At 43.1% G+C, this 13,378-nt stretch overlaps 1 protein-coding gene across 1 annotated transcript in view; it reads right to left on the bottom strand.

The window, feature by feature from the left end:
* LPCAT3 (lysophosphatidylcholine acyltransferase 3) overlaps positions 1-11,912 on the bottom strand; it is a 40,122-nt gene extending 28,210 nt beyond the window's left edge. The window contains exon 1 of the mRNA XM_058743849.1: positions 11,663-11,912. Coding sequence (XP_058599832.1) covers positions 11,663-11,813 — 151 coding nt within the window. The 5' untranslated portion in view covers positions 11,814-11,912. The remainder of the gene's footprint in view (positions 1-11,662) is intronic.
* Between the last annotated feature and the right edge of the window lie 1,466 nt (positions 11,913-13,378).

Raw genomic sequence — 13,378 nt, 5'->3', positions numbered from 1 at the left:
CCTTTCTTATGAAAATGCCATAGCAACATGAATACTTGGTACTGAAAAGCATCTTTAATTGACAAGAGCTTTTTATTTTTAATTTAAACACAGCCCATACTTGGAGTGGGGCATTTAAATAGTCTACTTGGTGACTTCATGTGAGTCAAAAACAAAACCTGGGTCTGCTCATTTTTGGCCTGATCTTCTACCCACTTTCTGACAAATGTCCCTACAGCTAGAATGCAGTGGCATTTCTATCAGAAGCCTCTATTACTAACAATTTTGGTACATATGGTTCTTAGAATACTTGGTGCAAGGTGTCCAGAATTTAATGAATCTCACTTTATCTTCAAAGCCAGTGCTTGAGTAGAGAGGAACTTGGATTTAAAAACCAGTCCATTTTAAGCCCAAAGGCAATTCTTATCCAGAAATTACTTATCCTTATTTTTAGTGTCTTACACACCCCCTACTCTTCTCATTTTGAAAACGGGGTAGAAATAAAGCTGCATGCAACATCTTTTGGGCTGCACAAATCACAGATAGGCTTTGAAGGCCTCTAGGGAGCTATTACTGCTTCACCAAGAGAACTCTAGGTGGGCCCTAAATCTCTTGGCCCTGGACTTCAGCCAATTGCTGAAAAAATGTCAACACAAACACACACCTCTACCTTAAAAAACTCTGTGCTTGGGAAGGACGGCTTTCCCTGGCAGCCGCGACTGGGGCACCTCGTTCTTGTTAGAGCTACAAGTCAGTTTATCAACTGTGTTAAGAAATGTGAGGCAATCGATTAGGAGAATGCTATACCGCTGGAGGTGGCTGATGCAAGACAGAAGAGGAAAGATGGAACTATTTGTCTAACAACCTTACGCAAAAAAAACCCTCCTCTACATTTAACCTTCTCATCAAAAGTGTGAAACAGATGGTGGAGATAATGATGTTAGTTAGACAATGAAGATGATGATGATCTAACAGTATCATTGTTATAATAACATTAACAGCGTAATTTGGTAATAATAATAGTATTTGAGGAATAACAAGTGATACTAGCAAATAGGGAAAACTAAGCAATAAGAATCTGAGAAATTTGTTTATTACAAAGATCACGGGATACGACACCATTTCAAAAAGCTGAAGATACTATGGGGACACTAAGTATTACAAAACAGCTACCAGAAGAAATAAACCAGTGATCCTCAAACCTCAGGGTAGTTACTATAACCTAGAAGACATGTTAAAACACAGATCATCAGGCCCTGTCTTTAGTAGGTCTGGGGCAGACCTAAGAATGTGCATTTCTAGGGGTGCCTGGGTGGCCCAGTTGGTTGAGTGTCTGACTTCGGCTCAGGTCAGGATCTCACAGTTTGTGAGTTCAAGCCCCTCGTTGAGCTCTGTGCTGACAGCTTGGAGCCTGGAGCCTGCTTCGGATTCTGTGTCTCCCTCTCTTTCTGCCCCTCCCCCATTTGTGCTCTGTCTCCTTCTCTCTCTCAAAAATAAATAAACATTAAAAAAAAAAAAGAAAAAAAGAATTTGCATTTCTAATAAGTTCCTAGGATGCAAGCCAGGAGATGCTACGAGGTGCTCATGACTCTGGTCCCAAGACCATAGAGTCTACTTGGAAAGGAAGAAGATGAATATTTGTTGAGGGAAGGAAGAGAGCAATTATTTAAAACTACCTTGGGTTAGGCTTGGTCAGATGCTTACATACATATATTTTTAAGTTTATTTTGAGAGAGTGCACGCATGAGCAGGGGAGGGGCAGAGAGAGAGGGAGAGACAATCCCAAGCAGGCTCCGTGCTATCAGTGCAGAGCCCAAGGTGGGGCTGGATCTCAGGAACCGTGAGGTCATAACCTGAGCCGAAATCAAGAGTTGGACACTTAAACCGACTGAGCCACCCAGGTGCCCCCAATGTTTATACATTTTATCTCATTCAGTCCTCACACCCTAATGAGCTTCCCAAACTTTTCCAGAGCAGAGAAGAATGAATGCGTCCACACAAAGGGTATGCCTAAGCAGTTCTCTAGAAATAAAACATTTCTTTGATGACTACGCTATTTTAAAAATTCATGTAAATTTCACATTCTGTTTTGAAATATTGTTGCTTGTTAGGAATTAAATCCAATTTAAATATCAGATAAACTGCTTGATCCTTAACCTCAATTCTTTGGTAATATCGGCCTTCGGGAACATGAGGAAATGGGTGGTTGAAATTTAGTAATTAGTCTATTGTAACACAGCTGGTACATATTTAATGCAGAATTTGTACTTAGGCCTGCAGGTGTTTAAAGATAATACACCTCCTACTACCTTACTCCACCATTTTACCCCTTACCCACCTGAGAGGTCTATCAGGTTCTTCTCCACTATTCCTTTACGGATTCTCTATTGTTCCAAACAAACCAGCCCACTTACTGTTCCTCAGGTTTTTCTCACTTTTCCTGGTCTCCACATATATGTTCATTATTCTTTGCAGCTGGAAAGCTTCCTCTCTCATCTCTCCCTTACTAGAATCTTCCATAACCTTTAAGGTTCAGCTGAAATGCCATTTCTTTTTTGAAAACCAATCCCATTTTTAAAAGGCTGCTGCACTGAACACATCTGGTGAGTTCTGATGGCTCCCCAGACGGATTTAATATTGTCAGTGGGTATATAATTATTTTTGTTAAATTAGCTTGTGCATATAATCTCATGGGCCCAAATTTACACATGCCTCTGCAAATAAATGATTCTTTAATTTTTTGTTTAATGTTTGTTTATTTTTGAGAGTGAGAGACAGAGTGTGAGAGGGGAGGGGCAGAGAGAGAGGGAGAGACAGAATCCAAAGCAGGCTCAGGGCTCTGAGCTGTCAGCATAGAGCCAGACACGGGGCTCGAACTCATGGACTGTGAGATCATGACATGAGCCCAAGTTGAACACTTAACTGACCTAGCCACCCAGGCACCCCATGATTCTTTAAAAAAAAAAAAAAAAAAAGATTTGCAAATATTTTTTTATGGAGTCATTCTTTTTCTTGAGTTTTGTGTTTCTTTTTTTTAATGTTTATTTATTTTTGAGAAAGAGAGAGAGAGAGAGAGATCAAGCGCACAAGTGGGGGAAGGGCAGAGAAAGAGGGAAACACAGAATCTGAAGCAGGCTCCAGGCTGTGAGCTGTCGGCGAAGAGCCTGACACAGGGCTTGAACCTGCGAACTGTGAGATCATGACCTGAGTGAAAGTCAGATGCTTAACCAAATGAGACACCCAGGTGCCCGCAAATATTTTTTTAAAGATTATTTATTTTGACAGAGAGGGAGAGAGAGAGAGTACGTGTTCACTAGCAGGGAAGGGATAGAGGGAGAGAGTGAAAGAGAGAGAGAGAGAGAGAGAGAGAGAGAGACAGTATCCCAAGCAGGCTCTGTTCCATCAGCGCGGATCAAATGGTCTCGGCTCAGGTCATGATTTCATGTTTCTTGTGTTTGAGCCCTGCATGGGGCTCCACACTAACAGTGCAGAACCTACTTGGGATTCTGCCTCTCCCTCTCTCTCTGCCCCTCCCCAGCTAGCACATACATGCATATGCATTCTCTCTCTCTCTCTCTCTCAAAATAAATAAACTTAAAAAAAAAAAGTACTACTGGCACTCAAGAAAAGTTTTGTGCAATGTAAGATATTGGAGTGCAGATAAAAAGGAATTGGAAAAATATATTTAAAAGAAATCTCCAAACAGGAAGAGTTAGATTATGATAAAATCTGTGGCTATGAATCAGAATAAAGATAAAGTCTAAAAATGTAGAATATATCTACACTTCTAGAATTGGAAGAAGGCTTGAAAGTCACCTAAGACAACCCTCTTATTTTTCAGTAGTAGAATTTCTGGACCCTGCTTTGTATTATAGTCAAAAGTCCCATCTGTGTAGTTAATGCTGTTTAATTTCCATCTGGCTTGGCCTTGGTCTCTTCACATTGTAATTTCAGTGCTACCTGAAGAAGGCTTTTTGCACTGAATAATAGATTTAGTTCTGAACGACCAGACCTGACTTTGATCCAAAGGGAACTGAATTAAAAACAAAAAACAAAAACCAAAAAAACCCCCCAAAAACAAAGGGAACTTAATTGTAGGACCTACTTTGATTTTAAAGGTTGTTAACCTTAGTGATGCTAACCTGAACCTCTGAGGAAGGAATCCTTACTCTTTAAGTGCAATTTCTGATCAGTCTAATAGCCAAGCCATAGTCATGACCAAGACTAGAGAATACTCATACTTAAGCAGGTGGCCATCTGCTCCATTTGGCCAGCTCCAGCTTTAGACCCTGCGAGGTATTTCATATGCTGATTACATATTGGTTTAAGCACATAAACTAAAAGGATACCCACAGCATTGATCTTTTCCACCCCCACAGTTTGCAATCCCAGGGTGGTAAAGACAGGGACTTTAGAGTTGGGTAGAAACAGGTATGAGCTTAGGCAAGTTACTTAACCTTTGAAGGCCTCAGTTTCCACAAGGGCAATGGTAACAGCACTACAATTATCTCATGAGTAATTGGCAGGTGTAGGTGGGGTATTGTTCAGCACTTCAGACAATGTCTGGTACGTACCAAATCCTTAATAAATGCCAGCAATTGTTATTATTGACACGGGGTGGCAAGGTTAACATACTCAGTCAACAACAATTGGGTTCTCTTCTCTCTTGTATAAGGTTTTCCACGGCATTTCATTCCCTCCCTGATTCAATTATGATACCAATATTGACTCCTAAAACTATATTTAGTCCCACTTCTCTCCTGAACTTAAGATTGGGTTTCACAACCCTTAAGACACCTGGAGTTGCCCTTGGAGCCTAAAGCAAATCCAAAACTAGACCACTGCTGGCACTGAACAGTATCTGACACTCCTTTCGACTTCTCTGCATTTGTGAGATACTGTTATCTTTCCAGCCACCCAGGCAGAAAGACTGTTTTTTTTTTTTTTTAAGATTTTATTTATTATTTATTTATATTTTTTACTTATCATTAAACACAATTTGTTTTAATGTTTATTTTTTAGACAGAGAGAGAGAGAGAGAGAGAGAGAGAGAGAGAGAGGAAGGGAGGCCATGAGTGGGGTAAGGGCAGAGAGAGAGGGAGACACAGAGTCCGAAGCAGGCTCCAGGCTCTGAGCTGTCAGCACAGAGCCCAATGTGGCTCAAACTCACGAACTGTGAGATCATGACCTGAGCCAAAATCAGATGCCTAACCGACTGAACCACCTAGGCGCCCCCAAATTTTATTTTCTTAAGTAATCTCTACATGCAGTCTGGGGCTCAAACTTACAACCCTGAGATCAAGAGTCACATGCTCTACCAACTAAGCCAGCCAGGTGCCTAGACTGCGTTGTTGTTGTTGTTGTTTTTCTTTAAATGTTTGTTTTTGAGAGAGAGAGTGTGTGCAGAGCAGGAGCAGAGACAGGAGACAAAGGATCTGAAGCAGGCTCCACCCTGACAGTAGAGAGCCTGACGCGGGGCTCCAACCCCACGAACTGTGAGATCATGACCTGAACAGAAGTCAGATTGCTTAACTGACTGAGCCACCCAGGTGCCCCATCTGGACTGAGTTTTTTTTTTTTTTTTTTTTTTTTAAACATTTATTTATTTTTGAGACAGAGAGAGACAGAGCATGAACGGGGAAGGGTCAGAGAGAGAGGGAGACACAGAATCTGAAACGGGCTCCAGGCTCTGAGCAGTCAGCACAGAGCCTGACGCGGGGCTCGAACTCACGGACCGCGAGATCGTGACCTGAGCCGAAGTCGGACGCTTAACCGACTGAGCCACCCAGGCGCCCCTGGACTGAGTTTTTTACGAACGACTTCTTTTTCCTCCATTTAATCAGTTGCCAAGTCATTCATTCATGTATTCATGTGTGAATGTATGAAATATTTCTTGGGCCTTTTCCATAAGCCAGGTACTTAAGCTCCAGGAATACTGTTGTGAAAAAAACTTACGTGGTTTCTGCTCTTCTCTGCAAATATATAATTACAAATTGGAATATACACTTGGGAGGAAATTTTAGTCAATGTGAGAGAGCACAGCAGGGGACATCATATAAAATGAGAGTCAGGTAAAAGGCAACCAACAGAATGGGAAAAGATATTTGCAAATGACATATCAGACAAAGGGCTAGTATCCAAAATCTATAAAGAGCTCATCGAACTCCACACCCGAAAAACAAATAACCCAGTGAAGAAATGGGCAGAAAACATGAAGAGACACTTCTCTAAAGAAGACATCCGGATGGCCAACAGGCACATGAAAAGATGCTCAACGTCGCTCCTCATGTGGGAAATACAAATCAAAACCACACTCAGATATCACCTCACACCAGTCAGAGTGGCCAAAATGAACAAATTAGGAGACTATAGATGCTGGAGAGGATGTGGAGAAACGGGAACCCTCTTGCACTGTTGGTGGGAATGCAAATTGGTGCAGCCACTCTGGAGAACAGTGTGGAGGTTCCTCAGAAAATTAAAAATAGACCTACCCTATGACCCAGCAATAGCACTGCTAGGAATTTACCCAAGGGATACAGGAGTACTGATGCATAGGGGCACTTGTACCCCAATGTTTATAGCAGCACTCTCAACAATAGCCAAATTATGGAAAGAGCCTAAATGTTCATCAACTGATGAATGGATAAAGAAATTGTGGTTTATATACACAATGGAGTACTACGTGGCAACGAGAAAGAATGAAATATGGCCCTTTGTAGCAACGTGGATGGAACTGGAGAGTGTGATGCTAAGTGAAATAAGCCATACAGAGAAAGACAGATACCATATGATTTCACTCTTATGTGGATCCTGAGAAACGTAACAGAAACCCATGGGGGAGGGGAAGGAAAAAAAAAAAAAAGAGGTTAGAGTGGGAGAGAGCCAAAGCAAAAGAAACTCTTAAAAACTGAGAACAAACTGAGGGTTGATGGGGGGTGAGAGGGAGGGGAAAGTGGGTGATGAGCATTGAGGAGGGCACCTTTTGGGATGAGCACTGGGTGTTGTATGGAAACCAATTTGACAATAAATTTCATATATTGGGAAAAAAAAAATGAGAGTCAGGAAAGAACTCTCAGAAAAAGTGGCAATTTGAACTGAGACCTGAAAGATGAAAGACGTCTGTTAGGTGAATGAATGAAGAAAATTCTAGGCACCTGCATTAGCAGCTACATAGGCTCCAAGGTAGGAAAGGGCTTAATGCCTTGAGGCTGAAAAGTTGTGAGGGGCATGTGGATGGCTCAGGTGGTTGAGTGTCTGACTCTTGGTTTCAGCTCAGGTCAGGGTCAGGGTCTTAGGTTGTGGGCCCTGAGTCAGGTTCCATGCTCAGCATGGACCCTCTCAGTCTGCCCCCCACCCTCTCTCTCTCTCTCAAAAAAAAAAAAAAGTTATACAAAAATAGTTGTGAACTTGCTTGAGATGAGGCTGAAACAGCAGGCAGGGGCTTACTAGCCACGTATGGAAGCCTGCGAAGAGTTCTGAGCAGGAAAGGCACAGCATCAAGACCTCTTTGCTTTGGGAGGGATAAGGACAGAATTAGAGACCAGTCAGGAGGCTACTCGTGTAGTTCTGGTGACAGTCAGCAGCTGTGGTGATGGAGAAAAGTAGATGTATTTGAGACATAATGTGGAGGTGGTATTGATAGGACTTGGGGACTGGGATGTGGGGAGAGAGTTAAAGTGGCAGGGCTGATCCTTAGATTTTTGACATGAGCAGCTGCGTAGATGAACGTGCATACAGAATCTACCTTTTATTTATTTATTTATTTATTTATTTATTTATTTATTTATTTATTTATTTTTTCAGAATCTACCTTTTAAAAGATTCTGTGTTGCAGGGGGTGCCTGGATGGCTTAGTCAGCTGAGTGTCTGACTCGATTTAGGCTCAAGTCATGATCCCGGGGTCATGGGATGGAGCTCTGCGCTGAGTGTGGAGCCTGCTTAAGATTCTCTCTCTGCCTCTCTCCTCTGCTCCTGCTTTCTCTCTCTCTAAAATAAAAATTAAAAGAAAAAGAAAAGATTCTGTGTTCCTAAAATATTTCACATGAGAACCCTATGTTCCCCTCTAGGTGCAACCACCTTGCCTCCAAGCCAATATAACCATCTAGATCATTGTTCTTTCTCACTGGCTTCCCAACTTCTTGTCTGTGTCTACTTGAAATCACCCTATGCTGTATTATCTTCCTAATACAGCTCTGGTCACATTATATCCCTTTCAAATACCTCCAGGGATTCCCTACTCTTGGCTTTCCCCTTACCTGTCCCCCTTACCTTGGCTTTCAAGGCTCTACGACCTAACTTTCCAGTCTTATTTCCACCACTTCTCTATTTAAATCCTGCTTTAGTCCAAGTGGACTACTTCCTGTTCCTTGACCGTGTCACCACGCATTCCTACCTCAATACCTTTGCTCACTGTATTCCTTGTGTCTTACCATCTCAGTCTGTTGGAACCTTATTCAGCTTTCAAAGTTCATTAAAGGGCCAATCTTTCAATCTCATAACCTTTGTAATTGTCTCATGGCACTTAGACTTCTGCCTTTTATTGTGGTTATTAGAGTACTTATCTCAAGCCCATTCCCTACCCACTAACCGTAAGCCATACTTTTGAGTGCCTGGCTCTATCACTCATACTGCACCAATGCCCTTGTCCTTGCAGGCTCAAGCATAGGGTTTAACTCACAGTAGGCATATTTTGTTGAATTTATTTGGAACAATTCATGTTATTAAGTATCTAAGGAGTGATGAGACCCCAGCTGTTGAAGGGGAGATGTTTTCTGGCAGTATTTGCCAACACCATAGCAAAATTCATCTTCCACCAAATTCCTTGCAATCACACAAAGGACAAACATAGATAGACACATCCCTTTAATGGAGTCTTCTGGCTGTTCAGGATACTCCAATGCATTAATTCTCATAAGCTTATCCTTTCCCTGAAGTACTGAATATTAAAAATTACAGCTTCTAACTCAAGATTTTTCAACCTACTTGTAACCCATTAGTAGGTCATGAAATCAATTTAGTGGGTCATAAACACTACTAAAAAACAAAATAGAAAAACACACCGCATATGTAAGGATAAGTAATGTTTTCTGAAACGTGCTTCAAATACATATATAAGTGCACATGTGTACTGGGTCAGGATATGAAACATATTTCTCACCATGGGTCTGAGCCACAAAGGTTTGAAAGCTACTGCTTTAATGATCTATGGCCCACCCCAAGATCAGTACACAGAACCTAAGTAGGAAAAAATAAGATGTTAAGAAAGAGCAATGAGACTATCCAATTAAAAGTTATTCACACTTTAAAACGTGAATGCTTGATATACCTGACTCTTCCCTTGGGGTATCTGCATTTAAGTGCTTTTAACCTAAATTAATCTTTAAGTAGTAGAAAGGGAGTCAGAAATCATTTTGGACTATAGGCCTTCTTGGTACCTCTAACAAGGATTTCCTTCAGTATCCCAGTTCCCCCAAACAGCGGAGTTCCGGAACCAGGAACTCCATTACTGAAAGGCTACTCGTTTCTAGGTTACAATACACAGACATGAGAATACCTTTGTAAGGAAAACATTTACAACCAGAATGCACTCTTTCTTCCAGGCATGTGTCAAGCTTATCAACTTGCGTTTGCATGTATATATTTAATCCACACCTAGAAAACACAACCCTATATATCCATGTGGAAGAGCTATGGCTGATAGGAAGCAACATGAGGCCCCAAGTCAATCTAAACATGAGAAACCCAGAGTTACTGAGGGCAACACCACATGTGAGATAGGAAGGGAGGAGCTGGGAAATGGTAGACTGGCAAGGGGCCTCAGGAGTTTGGCAGATGTATTCACCAAGTGTTTATCACTTGATAACACATGGTAATGAGGAGAGAAGGACATGGAGAAAAAACAATGTCCCAGTCAGTTGTATGCCTCAGGATAGTACAGAGCAGTGGCCCACCAGGAACACACAGGCAGTATTCAATTATGTCAGCAAAAAAGGGACCAATTCCAAGTCCTAATTCCAGCCGTAGCTCCATTTAACAGGTTGCCCCCTAATAATTTGTTGCTACCTGTGTTACGTTCTCAATTTATAGTTGAGAAATCAACAGTGAGCTTCCAAACTAATGAATGTAAACACTCCTAATTGCCAATTACAACCCCAACAAATAACTGGGTCAGAGACAAGGCTGAAGGAGTAGAAGTTCAAAGCTGGTGTGGTGCAAAGAACTCTAGATTGGAATGTTGACAACTCTGGGTTAGATCTAAGAGACGCGGGAGGTCCTTTTCACCTCTAAAATTTAACAATTCCACAAGGGAGGGAAAAGGTGACCTTCAGTTGGAAGAAAGGAAGATCACCTTGGTTTTATATGCAAAAGGCAAGTAACAATTATATTAGTTGCCAAGGTTGTTTAAATATAAATTGATGCCTCTCACATTATCTAGATCTAGTTAACACCCTTAGGTAATATTATATGTCCACGTCTCTGCTGACTACTGGATACATTACAAACTTCTTTCTGGCATTTAAGGCACATCTGCTCAACTTTTATCTCAAACTTCTTACGATTCTGATCTCTAATCTGCTCTTGTCCCAGAGCTGTTTGCTTAGTTCTTCCCCACCCCTACTATACCAGCTAAAGTCCCATAACCTTCACAAAACCTTCCAACTACTCAAGATTTATGCATCAGATCTTGACCTCTGAACTATAACAGGGCTTTACAACAGTCCTATTAGGTACACCTTATTCTCATTTCATAGGTAAGAAAATCGAGGCCCAGAGAGGTTAAGTGACTTGCCCAGGGCCCCACAGTTTGCAAGGAGCAGCAGGGCTGGGTCTGACTTGGTTGCCTTTCAAGTTCACACTTTTTTTTTTTTTTTTTTAATCATTGTGCCATGCTGTTTCCATGTATTAAAAACCATGGAAGAAAGATGCAGTAAAAAAAAAGCCTATAAACCAGTTATAATATAGCTTGTTGTGACATAAAGTCAGACACATCACATCCTTTGAACCATATAGGTCATAAACGCTTGGAGTAGCATAGTTTTTAAGGGGGTTGTCAGTCCTGTTTCCCAAACCCAGTATTAAAATAATATTCCAGGGTAAATGGCAGGTGAGTGGTTAAGGGTGGGGGAGAAGCAATATGGTATAAGAAGAAAATATTAGAAACAAGACAGAAAAAAGAAGTACAATGGAAGCTGGCAATGCAGAAAAAGGCTCCGAATATGGAAGTATAGAATATGGGGCTTAAGGGCCCACAAAGCTAATACCTAAGTTAGGGGGCCTTTGCCTACCACAAGAAGCGCGCATGTGTGAGAGTTGATATTAATAACAGACAGCAGTACACATGGACAGAGAGTAGAACTCAAGAGAGAGACAAATAAGGATAGGTCGTGGGGACACGGGGTAGATTAGATCATGGCATGAGGAGACGGTGGTGGCTTCAAATGAGGGGCCAGAAGGGTAGAGCAGGGGTCGAAGAGAAAGGTGAAGAGGTTCAGAGGGCACGGCACCCCCAGACTCGAAAAGACTTGTCTTCCTCTCGACAGCTGGTTGGCGTGATTGAGGATTCACATCCGGACCCCACAAAGCCCTCCTGGGTGGCTCCGGAAAGTGGAGGGGGGGGGGGGGGTCACGTCCCTATTCCCTGGGGACTCCGCGAGGGGGCGGAGCGAGGCAGGAGGGTCCTTACCCATAAAGATGGAGATGATGAGCCGCAGCGCCTGTTCCGACGCGCCCAGGGACGTCGCCAACTTGTTAAGGCTCAGCTCCTCGAAACCCCACCGCAGCACCCTCGCCAGCTCCGCCACCGTCCCCACGTCCCCCTCAGCTACAGACGCCATCTTAGCTCCGGGCGTCCCCCAGGGACCCCCCAGCTCCGCGCGCCCCGAATGTGGGCACAAGGCTGTAGCTTCACCCCCAATTCCGGCCCGGAGCCCGCCCACGGCGTGCGCATTGGCTGCAGGCCCGCCCAGTGGCTTCAGGCTCCCCTGGCTATTGGTCCGTCCGGGCAGGGGGCGGGGCCTAACGCAGCAAGGTAAGCAGAGGGCGGGTCTGAACGTTTGTAAAGCAAAGGTGACTCCCGCCGAGAATGAACGCGGGGCAGGCCGAGGGGCGGGGCTTGGGATCGGGAACTTGAGTTGCGATTGGAAAAGTCTAAAGCCGGCGGCGAGGTGATTGTACAACTCGGTTCTAACTGCTTGGGGGAGGAGTCGGTGAGGGCGAGTGTCCGGCCGGCTCGTGCGCTGCCTTCCCATTGGCTGAGCTGGGAGCAGGCGAGAGTCGGGGCGGGGGGGTCCGTCACCCGACCGCGAGGTTACTCTCGGTCGCCGGCGCGCCGGGGTTACTGGGGCATGTAACGGGGAGGGCGGGAATTCCTGGAGCAGTTTCGCGAGCGCCTCCTAACGGTACCTCTGGGCGGTTCTCAAACCGTTGGGCACGCCGCCTTCCCTTCGCAAGGGTGTCGGGAGAGCCCAGCGCCCCACAACAGTTTGCTCCTTTTAGTTCATGCATCCGTTTTCACGTAATTTCCCGGACTGAAACCTCACCTTCCCCCGAGAGGCGATGAAATTAAAACATGCCGATTTGGTCCGTATTATTTTCATTTAAAACGGACTAATTTGTCGCTATTGGACTCATATAGGTTCATGGTAAAGGTTCAAACAGTTTAGAAACAGAAAACAGAAAAGTTCTTTCTTCCCACTTTGTTTCCCATTCTTACTTCCTACAGGTAACCACCGTTCAGATTACGCTAACAAAGGTGTGTTGAGCATTTAGCATGTGCCTGGGACTGTCCTGGGCTCTGGGGAATACAATGATGAGCCCAAAGTTAGTGTTAATGCATGTGTAATTGCAAGCAAAAGTAAATGCTCTGAAGGAAAGGAGCAAGGTTCTTATGTAACAAAAGAACACTAAGAGTTTCTTATAACTGGAATTTGTGGAACATTCTAGTACAATTATAGCTTATACTTCTATAGCACTTTGCGCTTTCTAAAGCACTTATATCCATATTATTTCACTTAATTTGGCTGTGAAACAGGATGTTTATTATTATGATGTTGTCTTACAGGCACAGAGGCTTGGAGAAATTAAGGAACTTGCTAAGTTCCTTTAACAGTAGGTGGCAGAGACAGAATTTAAACTTAAGTCTGTTAAATTTCACTTCCCTTCCCCCTTTTTTAGGAAACGTTGTTTAAAAGATGAATTATTCAAAAAATATATGAAATATTCAGAACAGTTGAGAATAAGAGAACTTCCTCCCAGATTAAGAAACAAACATCTTATACACAGTTGAAGAGCCTGGTATATCCCTTCCCATGGCATCTCTCTCCTTCCCTTCTGAGAGGTCACCACTTTGCGGACTTTGCTTTTATCAATCCCATGCCTATTTTTATATGTTATATACTGT

This window comes from Neofelis nebulosa, chromosome 8 (genome assembly GCF_028018385.1).
Source record: "Neofelis nebulosa isolate mNeoNeb1 chromosome 8, mNeoNeb1.pri, whole genome shotgun sequence".
Classification (NCBI taxonomy): domain Eukaryota; kingdom Metazoa; phylum Chordata; class Mammalia; order Carnivora; family Felidae; genus Neofelis; species Neofelis nebulosa.
Note: the sequence above shows the minus strand (reverse complement) of the source record. Positions and strands in the feature narration are given on the sequence as shown.